The sequence below is a fragment of the Cyclopterus lumpus genome, chromosome 8, assembly GCF_009769545.1.
Source record: "Cyclopterus lumpus isolate fCycLum1 chromosome 8, fCycLum1.pri, whole genome shotgun sequence".
NCBI classification, from domain to species: domain Eukaryota; kingdom Metazoa; phylum Chordata; class Actinopteri; order Perciformes; family Cyclopteridae; genus Cyclopterus; species Cyclopterus lumpus.
In genome coordinates, this window is record NC_046973.1 from 15448063 (window position 1) to 15461390 (window position 13328).

Sequence of the window (13328 nt, forward strand, 5' to 3'; positions counted from 1 at the left end):
AAGATTAACATCAGAAGTAAAATGTTAAACACACTTAAAAGGGGCATGGAGTTAAATCGTGTCTATGAGAAAGTTGTGATTTGAGACTAACTTTATTTCAAGTATAGCCATTACAATACTTATAAAGGCCTTAATACTCTTACATACGTATGAATCTGCAGATAGCCTGCGATATCATATATAATCCAAGGATAAAGCACCAGAGTGAGTATGAGGCAGGTCAGACCACTTCTCTGCACCATCAAATCCTTCTGGTACCAGAAATTATCATTACAGTTGTGTTTGTGATCACACTGAAATTTCGATTTTTTTTTTGTAATACTTCCACTGTAAATAACCATTACTGTGTAAATCAAGGCAAAGCCAAACTCAATAAAATAAAAGCTTGAAGGAAATTGTAAATGTGTAATTTAAGGCGAGATGTTTTCTTTTTTTTTTTTTGCAGACAAACTCAGAGACAGCATATTTTAATGTATAAAGTTAAACTTTTATTTTTATAGGCAGACACTGTACATAGCAGTAAACTCCATTTTGTTCATCCCTTTTGAGAAAGATCTCATTTCAGAGTGGGCTTTTTTTTTTTAAATGAAAAACAGGGTGGATAACAAATCTGAACATATAAAAAAAACAAGGAAGATGATAAAAAGATATTTTACATTCACATGTGGGGGACTTGAATATTTGGTCAAACAAGTGATACTTTTGCTTTTCCCATCGTTATAACTACCTCTGTTAATTATGCAACACATCCACACTATTTTAGCCTTTTTTTCTGTGTGGAATCATTTGGCACTTGAATGATTTCTTTCTTGTTAATGTATTAATGATTTCCTTCACAAAATGTGAAGTCCTCGAGATCCTGTACACATGGTGATAAATGTTTGACGTGCGTGCACGTTGCTCAGAGTACCAACAGAATGGGTTAATGCGCAAAATGAAAAGAGGGATGAGATCTCTTCACCATCATCTACGCAGGATACATTCAGTCAGTCGGTTTCTTGTCTGGTTGCCTTTTTTTTTTGTTGCAGAACAATGATATAAATTTACAATAACTTATCTCACCATAAAGATGTGGTGGTGATGCTCGCCGCTGAAAAGGTTAACAGAAGAACAGACAGAGCTGTCAGACCTGGTCAAGTTCTCCTGAAGAACAGGCGGCGGGTACCATCACACTACAACTACTGAGAGACTGCACAAAGCAGAATCTGACTGAAGCTAATGCTGTGACTAACATCGTTTATTGGTTTGCTTATCCAAGAGACAGGACATGCATTTCACTGATCATCATTAGGTACGATGTAAAAGCATTGCATTACATATTGAGAGGTCAAACTAAAGTACATAAGTACAGTAACAAAACTGCTTAAGAGGGTAACACACTGTATGATGGGTAATCACAACCTCTTTGCTTTAACAAGATGAAAAGAAAACATGTGATCCTCTTGGTGCGGTAAGCGATACAGATTAATAGTATTTCCACTTTAAATAGTTTAGTTTCATAAGCCTGGCATATACACTCTTGCAGGTAGGTGGGTGGGAGTGGGCAGATGGGGAGCTGACTGCTGTCACTGAAGGAGGTGGCATGGTGTCTGCGGGGCGGGAGCACCAGCAAACAGCAGAGAGTGACTCTCTATTTTTAGAAGTACAGCAGAGAGGGCAGAGACAGCGACTGTTTATTGAAACTCGTTAGCTAGATGTGGCGCTACAGAGAGGGACAGAAGCATTAGTGGGTGGCTGAAGGGTGAGGGGAAAGTTATGGATGAAAGCAGCAGGTGTAGTTAAGACATGTCTGCCTCCCTTTCTATTCCCACATATTTGAGGGCATCCGCTTGGCTGTATCTGTGGGAGAAAGAAAAGAGTCTAAGAAAGTATACAGGAACTATGGAACCTTGCAAAGTAGTTACAATGTACCGAGCGGCCTGGCTTTTCATTTTACTTTGAAGCTGCTGGAGTCACTAAAAGGCCTGTGACTCTACCTGTAGTCGAAGAAGAGCTCCTCTCCTTGCAGGATAGCTCGTTTGGCAAAGATACCAATGCGGTGGTCTCCATTTACCATTACCACTGCAATGGCAAAAAAACATAGCATTAGCCAACAAAGGATTTCTTTCATCCCACTACAGTAATCTCAATTTCCTTCTGACTCCGGAGCAACACAAACTGATTCAGTCTCACCTTTTGCGTAGCAGTTTGGATTAACTGAATGATTTGCAAAGCGGATTTTGTTCCCTTTACGCGTGGCATCCACAACAAAGTCTACTGAGACACATGGAGTGCATTGAGGAATAGGTAAAATAACAGTGGTGTGGTTATGAACGCTGGAGGAATGGGGAATACTTGCCATTGTTCAAGTTGAAGAGGAAGCTCGACATGTATTTGTCATAGATCCTTCCGCGTCGGTCTGCCTCATCTTGGGAGATCAGCTGCTCACGCACGCAGACGCACACACACACACACACACACACACACACACACAATTTGACAATCAAGCTTAAAAATATACATTCTTTTGAATCTGACTAATCTGCATGGACTTGCCTCTCCGCAGTATTCAGAGATGAACTCATTCTTCTGAACCGGCTCTTTGATGAAGGTGCCCCACCCTGCGACATCGGATGGAGCCAGAAGCAGGTGCTGAGAGAAGTCACATGTAGGTTAGGACTCCACAAGTCATATACAGGAGTGATCTAAACACCACTAACCTCTCTGCGGAATAACAGAACATCTGGTTTAAAACACGTTACCATTTAGACCTTCAAGCGTCCTTGCGTACCTTTTTCAAGCCTCTCTGGATGCTGCAGTTCTTGCAGGAGATGGCTTTGCTCTCCCAGTGATCTGCAGTGCCACAGGTCATGCACAGATCTGGGTCACATTCCCTCACGGCCAGGTAGCAGGGACACTGTTTAGTGTTGCACTGCGTCTTACACCTGCAGCCCGGGAAGCGGTTCTGGCCTGGAGAGCATTGGGACACACAGCTGCTCAGAAATAATATACATTATATCACTTGGCAGAACACACAGTATGATTATGATAAATAATTCCACGTCATATTGCAGTTGCAGCACAGAAACTGAATGGCTGAGGAAAGCTGAGAAGCCAATCACTCAGAGACCTCTGCTGGCAGATATGCTGAAATACAATTTTGCAGAGGAAACACAACACCCTCCGGGCAGATGAGTGGAAGGATCAGGCAAGAATATCTTTGCAGCAGTCTCCGCTCGGGGAAAACTGTCGGCACGCATTTGCCGTTTCGATCTCCGAATCCGCAGCCAGTGTGGGTTTTATGTGACTGTATCATCAAGCATTGTTTAGCTGGAGCTTGCCTGACTCATACTGATGTTGGATATGATGTTGGATATCAGGCACAGAGCCTGTCACATCCCTTTGATTTCTCTCCAAGCCTTTAGAGCGCACGCATGTGCAACCGGGGGCTGCTTCCTGTTTGGCCCAGCTCTCCTCTGCTACGGGAAAAGGCGAGGTAACAGTCGGCCAGGGAGAAGGGAGGCAGTGGGTAAAGGGGGGGGGGGGAGGAAGCTTCTTTTCCAAACATTGCAAAATACTCTTTGTACGTCTTGTGCCCGTTGTCTGTTGTAAAACTCTCCAGAGGGCAACAGACAAAATGCATTCCTCCACCATGTGGCCATTTCGGAAAGCACTCTTCTAGGTCATTGCTGCTGCGGCGATTGCCTCGTTGTGAACGCAGCTCTGTGTTAGACAGACACCCACCTATCCCAGCCAGAGGACAGTCTCTCCTCTGACCACTGCCAGAATACTGCAGGGTCGTTTTACATTCTGCTGCTGTGCTCTATGGCGGCCTGGAAAAATAGCTTTCAGTGGAAAATGTGGTTTTGACAAACAATTTCCCTTCAGCGTCACAAGGCAGGGCACGCTACATACTTATGTCTTGTTGTTTGTGTCAGAAAGAAGAAGCATAAGAGTACACAGGAAAAGGGTCACACTGGTTAAAAGGAAAAAAAAAGGTGAAACTCACACTCGTGCTCGCACTGGCAGAACTTCTCACAAAAATTCTGGCTCATCACACACGGGCAGGAGCTGTCGCATGGATGGTCGGGGTGATCACATGGCTGGTATTTGAACACCTGATTGGATGGGTTATCTGGAGCAACAGAGGACAAAGCCCTCAGACTGGCACAGTGCGCTACGTCATATTTCAGAATCCAGAGTGTAGTAATAGTTGTGCTGTGGCGTTTTTTTTCTTTTTCCCAGGTGAACATACATACCTTTCTTGAGCTGAATCTTTGCCCATAACCTGCCACATTAAACAAACACAAAGAGAGGATAAAAACTCATCCACACCTATTCAGCTCACTTTTCATGGCTTATTAAGTAACACAAATTGAAATTTGAAGACTAAATGCAGTGTAAATACTAATGCAACAGTGCAGAATCCATTTAATTCTGCATGACTTTAATTATTTATTTTAACCAAGCTCCCTATTGCAAGCGATCGTGTCATCTTCATGTTTCTAGCAACAGGAGATATCATGCCTGTGTTTCCGTTTCTTCTTTTGGGGCGCGACGCCTCCATCAACTAACGGAACACGATGGATCAGGACTTCCTTCACTGCAAACTCATACACCTGTGTAAAGTGACAATGACATGAACAACAACAACAACACGTCCCGCTAACTAATTACAAATGTACACTACTGTGATGAAATTCAGTTTTCTTCATTGTAATTACATTGTGTCACGTTCTTCACCGTGAAGCAGAAAAGCACATTGCCGCGATTACGCCATACAACACACAAACACACTTTAACCACTTCATGCGGCCAAAAACCCAGATTTGGCTTCTTCCCGAGGACACAAACATTCATAACGATGCAGCTGTTCCCAGCAGTGGGCGGGGCCCTCTGGACTGCCAGCAGGGCCGTGACAGACAGCCCAATGCAGATTCTGGAGTGGTCTGCCCATGTGACAAGAGGTGCAAGAAGGGTTGATGTAAACAGACAAGGCTGCGTCAACATTTGTTTGTTTTTCTTTACTTTATTGTGCTCAAAAGTGAAACTTTAAAAATGTTTAGAAGTTGTGATATGTTCTCTACAAGCCTTGTTATGCACAGCCCACATGCCACTCTTTTGACTTAAGTCTGGGAATGTCTAAGGCTGACTGACTGCATCATGAGAGAATTCGGGAGATGTCACATCTGGTAAGCATCCGTCTTTACAGTGCTTATAGTGCCACATGCCATTCTCTCTGTAGTCAGCCTAATTATCCACACCACAAAACCACAGGCACAGGATGCATTAGTTATTATACTCCCACTGGCCCAAACACAACATCAGCAACGGAAGGTATGCAATAGCTACAGAAAGCATTTGTTTGTTTATCATTTAACACATTAAAACTACAATGTATAACTTTTATAGCTAGTAAACAGAATTGCTCTACAGAAATACTCTTGCTTCTATTTCCTATTTGTCACCATTCCCTTTCCATGGGTTAGTTTTATGTGTGTGTCTTTTTGGCTCCACTAAAGTGTTGAGAGTTGTTACATCTATTTTTAGCCTTTATCTTACTCCAGCGTCTGGCATTAAAGGGGAACTCAATCCGATTTTATACATCAAAATCTGATTCCAGGTTTTGGGGAGTGTTACTCTCATAAAGCCTTTTGTGCCTCCAGTGGCAACATTGTTTGGGTCTAAAGACTACTAGTTTGAAATAAAAATCATGGGGTTATTTACATTTGCTAATAAATGAGTTTACCACACCTCATCTCTACTTACTACATTAACCAAGACTCGGCGGTTTAGTTGCTATGTGGATCATGCAGGTGGTTAGAAGAATGGGTGGAATAAAAAAGACGATATCTCTGGTTTGTCTTTTAAACTATCCACTATGAGTCTGACTATGTTATACAGTCGGAGTGCAATGATAAATTGGTCGAGTGTTCGTTTAGTGAAATTCAGATTTTCATCCTATAAATAACATCATTTAAATTAGTTAATGTGTCATGTGCTGTCAGTAAGAGCATGTTTGTTTTATAATAAATCATAATTAGCAACACCTGCACCGTTGTTATAATCCTAACATTTAACACACTTTTGTTAAACACAGCCCCCCATTTAAGACGTTTTCTCTATTTTGTGATTCTCCGTTCTTTTCTTCAAGACTTCACGGTAACGCAGGCTGACTAGTCGATATTCAAAAGGCCATTTTGGGGGTGAAGTGTGTGAACAATTTTACCTCCTTGCAGTTTTTTGTGCCGATGAGGCGAGCAATGGAGCAGAAGTTGGTGAAGTATGTGCCGTGGAGCACTCTGAACAGGGACTCCTCCGCCCCGCTCCACTGGACCACACAGCCCGCCTGCTGCTCGCCGTCATCATCCCCTGGACGCGGCTTGATGGGAGTCTGGCATCGTGAATTCCCCTCTGTTACACACACAGGAAAACCCTTTTTTCGTATCACTACTCTTGGCAAAAACTCTTTTCTATTACTTTGTCTTGGTTAAAGGTTTTTGACAGATTTTCTTACCTTCCCACACACAGTCAAGCTAATGCAACCCTACACTGACACACATCCAGCTATTTATCTCTCACACACACACACACACACACACACACACACACACACACACACACACAAACAAACACACACACACACACAGGGGACCATGGCTGTGATTTAGCTCTTTTTGGATATTCAAGACTGATGCGTGTACACCCACAGCTCGAAGCAGAGAGACGAATGTTGCTTGGCAACAGGCTGAATGCAGCACTGCCGCGGTCACATGCTCCAGCACTGAGTATTTTTATTAATCTGCCCCCCCCCCCCCCTCCCCCCCCCACACACACACACACACACACACACACACACTATCTCAACACGTGCAAGAGAGAGAGTCTGCTGAGTCACTGGCTGAGCACGAGCGTTTTCCAGAACTAACAGAGACTTCCAGATGAACAACAACCTAAGAGGTCCAGGTGAGGAGGGGACCATAAAGAGCCAGAGGAGATTGCTCTTATTTCCCTCCCACTGCCATCCACATGAAGATGACAACAGAAATGGAAGGTAAAAAGCCCACCACCACAGTAGGGGGAGGGGGAGAGGGAACAATGTCCTTATGTTGGGGTCGTAGCATGCAAAAGTAATGGCAGGTTTATTTTGCTTGGCAAGAGAGAGCTGATATTGAGAGGTGGGAGGGAGACAGAGGAGAGAGCGGGCCAAATGTCACTTTTCTGAAGGGCCGTCGGGGCAGACAACGTTCCAGAAAGGGAGGTTATGTTAACTGTGTGCATACTGTATGAGGCCTCAACGATTCACTTTAGAGTACCTGAGAAAATGTTAATCTCAAAACAATAGGCAATATATGAGCAAGGTAAAAACCAAAACGACATAATAAAAAACTCATTGATGAACTGAGCCTCATGCCTAGAATAGACAAAGCACCCGGTGGCTTCAGAAGCAGATCCAAACCCAGTTGCTGTTAGATCGGAGTCCCACCTGAGGAGGAGGTGGTTTCATGGTCACTGCAGGCCTCTTGTCCTTCCTCAAAAGACGCAGACGGCCCAGGACAGCTGGAACTGGTAGGACGCTGTTGCTTTCGACGCCTCCGAGACCTTTGTGACCGGAGCATATTCTGATCCACAAACTCTTTAGCCCCTTTCTTCAGAGGAGAACACACACAACAAGATATAACATGCACGAACGCATACAGAATGCATGATTAGGTTCATAATCCTTGTGAGGTTGGCATACCTCTAACAGGAAGCAGTCTACACCACATGGTTCGGTCTGTATGCGGATCTCCTTGCTCTTCCTCGTGTAAACATTGGGTGTAGCATGGAAAGCTTTATGGAAAGAAAGAAAACATATTGTGACTCTCTGTTGTACATCAGCGTGTGCATCAATAAGTATGTGTTACAATCTCACTGGGAAACATCACACTGCAGGAGAAATAATAATCAACATAAATCAAGCCTTTACGGTGGAGGAAACAGTCGTATTTGAAGCAACGTCTGCAGAAGAGCGTGTGGAAGGAGTGTAACGACTGCTCCCGCTGTACAGACTTAGCAAAGGGTCCGTCCAGGTTGGGGGTGCAGAGTGGGGGCAGCTTCACCGGGAGGGGGGGCTCCAAGAGGTCCTTGTACCTGTGGAGGGTTTTAGAAGAAATAAAGTAAAATTCCTCTTCCCACAGCACTGCTATGAATTGAAGTCACGTGTGCTGTGTGAAGTCGTAGGGGTCCCTTTCTATAGCTCTTTCAGATTCTGATGCAACCGCTCCTTTGAGTCAGAGTGCCTGAGAGGGAGCCACCATTATTACTTTCCTCCCTGACAGCTCGCGTCTCCATGGTGAACACTAAGCAACGGCCCCGCTTGCCTTTGTGCACACAGACTCACAGTTCCACTGCACTTTTCTTACTTTTCCTTGAGCTCCTCCGTGGTGCCCTTGTAAGGGAACATTGAGGCGATGGCTGAAAATATCTTGTTGTTGGGGACCTTCTTGCTGCTGGACAAGTCCCTCACTTTGGGAGACAGCAAAGAAAGAGAGTTCACTTTTCAAATTAAAATTTTTTACCTGCATGTGTTTTGATACAGATTCACAAATAAATCTTACGCAATGTGTTCTTTTCAACATTTTGCAATGGTACAGAAGATGTGCCAATGCTCAAGGCCAGTTGGCAAAAACGGTGGTGTAATACTTTTGATTTCCCCCCAATATATTTTATTAATGGACCCCTCGTTCATGGATGTCTTTGCGTACCAGTGCCTCAGTGACTGTTTAGCCAGGCGTGCTTCCAGTTCACAGTTTCACAGAAAGCTCGGTATGAGAGTTCTGTAATAAGAGCCGGGCCATATCAGTGTCCTGGACGAGCAGGTTCCCTCACACACGGCGCCCATACAGGCACACAGGGGCAGCTTTTAAGTAAACAATGTCCGTGCGGACGCTGCCGTGGCAGGGCGACCTTGCGGCAGCTGTGCAGTGCAACGAGGGGAACAGTGGCCGCCCTGTTCACACTGCAGCCCTCTTGTTCTCTACCGGGACAAAGCCGCTGACGACTTGCTCACCCTCAGTGGTGCTCCTCCTCTTCCTCCTGATGAATGCCACAGCGCCAGGTTTGGCATCTTCCGAAGCCTCCACCACGCTCCTCCTCATCACTCTCTCGTCCTCCTTCTTTACCGTCACCTCCGGCGCAGCCTCTGGCGCCGCCACCGCTGCTTCTTCCTCTTCCTCCTCCTCGTGGTCAGAGTACTGGCTCAAGGCCTCCACCAGCTCTTTAAAGACCTCGTCGCTGATAAAACCCCCCTCTGGGACACAGGTGTAACAAGTCAGAACCTAACAAGTGACTAGTCCCTTCAATATTTATTTGTTGTTTTCCACACGCTTCCAGGCTGCATCATCAGCACATAACAAACAAAAAGTAATGTTGCAGTGATCTAAAGTATGACAGGTACTACATTATTCATTCAACACACACACACACACACACACACACCTCTGTCACCGTGGACACCATCGTAGTTGTCGATGAGCTCCTCCAGGAAGGCCTCGTCCTGTTCCAGCACCTCGTCGCCCATGTATGGGATGTTGTGAAGGAATGTCTCATCCTCCACCTAAGACACAAAAACTCCCATCAAGACTGGCATGCGACCAGCTGATGGCGCTTATCACACCACCAGCTGGGATGCTTCTGAGGACGTTGTAATTTAATGTCATACCATGTAGTTGTGCTGCAGAGGAGACCAAGAGTACATGAAGGGGATTCCTGCCACTGTTGATAGTGGTCTCATGGCGATGGCTTGAGCTTTGAATTCTGGGAAGCCAAACTCCACTGTGCACATCTGTAAGAGAACCAGAGATGAGTTGGGGTTGACAAGACAATAGAGAAGTCCTCTACATTATCGGACACTTTTATAATAATATAATGGAATACACATGCTGCTCGACACCCCAACAGGGAAAATAAACCTAGTTTAAACACAATAAAGGGGACAGCACGGGGGAAGAGAACAATGCTGTCATGCCCACACGCTGTTTGTATTATGAGCTCTCATAGGGCTAGAAACCACTTTTAGGCTGCACATTATCATCCATTTCTGGCACACAGCTTTGTTCTGAGATATTTCGGTAACACCTGACAATCAGGTGGGAATCAGAGCGGAACACGGGTGCTGCTAAGGAGGACGCAACATGATGGAGACAAGACATTCACTCAATAATATAAAATGTGATTACTCGTAAAGCCAGAGCAGCCTGGGCAGGAACACAATGCTGCACAGTGCATGATGCAGCATGTGCAAAGTTATACTATAGTTATAGTTAAACTAAATAGACGTTCTAGTTGCTGTTGTGCCCAAGAGACAGACTTGAGATGGTGGGGTTGATCTAAAGGAATGCCCATAATGTATATTGTTTACAGTAATCTTCGCACTACTGTAGTGTCCAATGTAAAGCAATTGCAGCACAGTGCCATCTCCTGGAATGTCAGGTCTGTTCAATTTATGTGGTTCAATGTCGTTGACGGCAATTCATGCTGTGTCCTTTTTTAGGTCGAGATATATTACAGCTAGACAACTCAAATGGAAATGAATTTACATTCATTCGTTTTTAACCAGGCAGTATGGTTTCAGTTGGATTTTTCTTAAAAGGATGTGTTTTTTTCCTTTAGTTTCAGTTTGCTAATAATATCTGCTTATGTTAGTTTTAGTTTCAGTGTACTGTAATAGCCCCGGGTATATGAAGTTGTGTGTTGCAAAACTTTCTTTAGCGCACACTCACATCCTCACACACCTTCGTGTTGGCCAGAGGTCCACCAGACGTCGACAGAGGGATGGACTGAATCCTGAGGCTGGACCACTCTGCATTCAGGAGATTTGTCTGCTGCTCAATCTTTTGCCTGTTGGACATGAACAGGGTCTGGAATCAAACAGAACAAAGAGCATGTCACACATCCTGTAAGAGACATAAACACACACAGTAAGTGAGTGCTGCATATATATCACACATATACTGCAAGCCCCGGGCACCGTGCATACAGTAAACAGGCATACAATGAACAAACACCTGTTTTTGTTTTTTTAAAGCAACAATGTTAATAATTGTGTTGACCCACCTTGACCTCCTCTACTTTTTTAAGGCGTTTTAATTGGCGAAGGCGCATGTACTCAGACTTGACCCTCCGTCTCCACTCCAGCAGGCTGCGGGAAGCTACAAAGGAGGAAGGCTGAGGTTTGGGGGCTGATGGGGCAGCACCAGTGCCAGGCGCTGGAGCTGCAGCAGCTGTTTCCTCCATGACTCCTAAAAAAAAACAGCGATGCTATTTGGTGAACCAGTCCAATTTCACTGGGGCGCACGAGGCATCGTCCACTGAACAGGATAGATTCTGTTCTCAACGTAAACAGGTGTTTGAAAGGTGCAGGGGACACTATCAAAAGAGCAAGCAATTTATCCATTTTCACCAGATATTCTATCACAATCATTCTCAATAATACAAATAATAAATATTGGTATGCTTATCATCAATAGTTTGTTGTAACAGTCTCATTCTGTAATTTACGTTATATAAGTAAGTATTTATTACATTATTACACAGTGAGTACAACATACTCTCACAGACACACAACTTCCCCATTCACCTTTACTGGAACGTGAAGTCTATTTGAAAGAGTGCCCCCCTCTGTTTGCAAAACAAAACTGACATTTATTTGTTAAGGGTTTTGACACTGGTGCTTTAAATCGCTTAGGGCAAGGCTGCAACTGACACCAGAATATAATAATAATAATAATGAACAAACAGAACCATTGTCTGCAAGAAAATACATAAAGTCTATAATAATTGAACAGCACGGGGCATGATCCACATTGCTCCGGAGTGGGCGTGCCTCTTCAGAAAAAAAGCAATATGAAGCGGAGCAGAAAAGTGCGTAGTACAGCTTTTCTGTGTTTCACAAGCACCGTGGCGCACATCGACTTTCCCGTCCGAGCTAAAAAGAAACAATAATAAAAAATAAAAAAAGATAAAAACTGCGCTCGGGAAGCTGCTCCAGTGCACATTCTTTTTTCTTCTTCTCCAGACTGTAGGAGCTCGTGTACACGTTTCAGCCTCAGCCATGAAGTGCGCTACGTCCTGTCGCTGCAGCCCCGTTGAGACAGAGCCCACACAGTATCCATTTAAATGTGCAACACTTCAAAGACGTGCGCACCAAGCACTGCAATGACAGCACGTTATTCCAGCGGACTCGCGTGTGCACGTCTGCCTCGACTACCAGTGTCGCAGTTATTAAATACCTTCAAATCCACGGCGTGCGTCCTATTTGCTGCGAGGAGATCAAGTCCCTGTCGGTTTTTGGTTCTTTTTTTTGGTTTGTTTTACAGCCGAGTCGAGATATCCGGAGCAATTAAACGCCGTCTTTGCTATGGATCTGACGCAGATATCGTATCCACACGCCGAGGGGATCTCAGAGAAATCCCTGCGTTATCCATGGGCATGATGGTGCTGGAGGTTGTTGTTGTTGTAGCTTACAAATAGCTGCGCACTGTCGAGCCAACCCGAGCAAGGAGGGTGACGTCTTTATTATGATCACAGCCGAGGAGGATTTATGACTATTCTGCGTCCTGGGAATAAAAAGTAGCGTGGAACGGCAGCCGCCGCACAGCCATTTACACGCACACACAGGAACTGATGCAACTGTCCAGATCTAAATGCGCGAGGGCATGGCGCTCTGTTTTTTCATCGGCATATTAATGCAATGGTTAAAATTAATTCATTAATCTCACAGGATAATTTTTTTTTTGTTGTGTTTTCTTTTCTTTTTTTAAAATAGCTAAACAAATACAGTGCTCACAACACCAGACACATATTCACATAATAGTTCTAATTACCCCGATTGTGCAGATTGTGTAGATAAAATAACTGTCCAAAAATATTAATGAATGAAAAATGATCAATAGTTGAAAACTCCTACAGTGGACGTCTACCGAATGAAAAACAGTTGAGTTGTTGTTCTTCTCTCCTCCTCCAGGGAGAGCCCGACGCATTTTATCATCCGTTTATAGAGAGGGCTGTATGACCGTCCTCTGGCCACTGATGCCTTCAGGTACTCCTCGTAAAACCCTAATTTTCTTACGTTTGTCAACAAGCACGTTTTGGGTTTGTGTTGAGAATTTATGACCTGGTTAGTAGAAGGAGCTGCATCGTTTAAAGCCATAATTTATGAAGAGATAATATATACATCGATTCAAAACGTACATCTTTTTGTGAAAAACAAAACTTATACTTATTTTTCAGGTACGGAAGGAACATTATTTTTATTTTTTAATTGTTGAGTTGTTTAGTATACCAATTCAGGGACACATGTAGGTTAT

General features: G+C 44.1%; 1 protein-coding gene across 10 annotated transcripts; it reads right to left on the reverse strand.

Annotated features, from left to right (window-relative positions):
- Positions 1–1011: 1011 nt before the first annotated feature.
- Positions 1012–13067, reverse strand: ezh1 (enhancer of zeste 1 polycomb repressive complex 2 subunit). Of its 10 annotated transcripts, none has more exons than XM_034539117.1 (20): positions 12846–13067; positions 11077–11261; positions 10755–10880; positions 9683–9805; positions 9460–9577; positions 9032–9271; positions 8385–8487; positions 7949–8112; positions 7721–7812; positions 7466–7628; positions 6209–6393; positions 4507–4598; positions 4239–4267; positions 3989–4114; positions 2771–2949; positions 2536–2631; positions 2339–2420; positions 2173–2253; positions 1977–2061; positions 1012–1839 (listed from the first exon to the last, which is right to left on the reverse strand). In XM_034539117.1, the coding sequence occupies exons 2-20, from the start codon at positions 11254–11256 to the stop codon at positions 1779–1781; spliced, it is 2325 nt and encodes a 774-aa protein (XP_034395008.1). In that variant the 5' UTR covers positions 11257–11261; positions 12846–13067; the 3' UTR covers positions 1012–1778. The 10 variants fall into 10 exon arrangements, with proteins under 10 accessions (XP_034395008.1, XP_034395011.1, XP_034395010.1 ...); XM_034539120.1 differs by having other exon boundaries at positions 1937–2061; positions 12846–13012; XM_034539119.1 differs by having other exon boundaries at positions 1937–2061; positions 10743–10880; positions 12846–13012.
- Positions 13068–13328: the final 261 nt, after the last annotated feature.

Excerpts from the sequence above, each read along its gene's own strand:
- ezh1 (XM_034539114.1), bottom strand. The coding sequence starts at position 11,256 with ATGGAGGAAACAGCTGCTGCAGCTCCAGCGCCTGGCACTGGTGCTGCC. Across the intron at positions 7,629-7,720 it reads TAGACTGCTTCCTGTTAGAG|AAAGGGGCTAAAGAGTTTGT; the intron begins GTATGCCAACCT and ends TCTCCTCTGAAG. Across the intron at positions 2,632-2,770 it reads TCCAGAGAGGCTTGAAAAAG|CACCTGCTTCTGGCTCCATC; the intron begins GTACGCAAGGAC and ends GACTTCTCTCAG.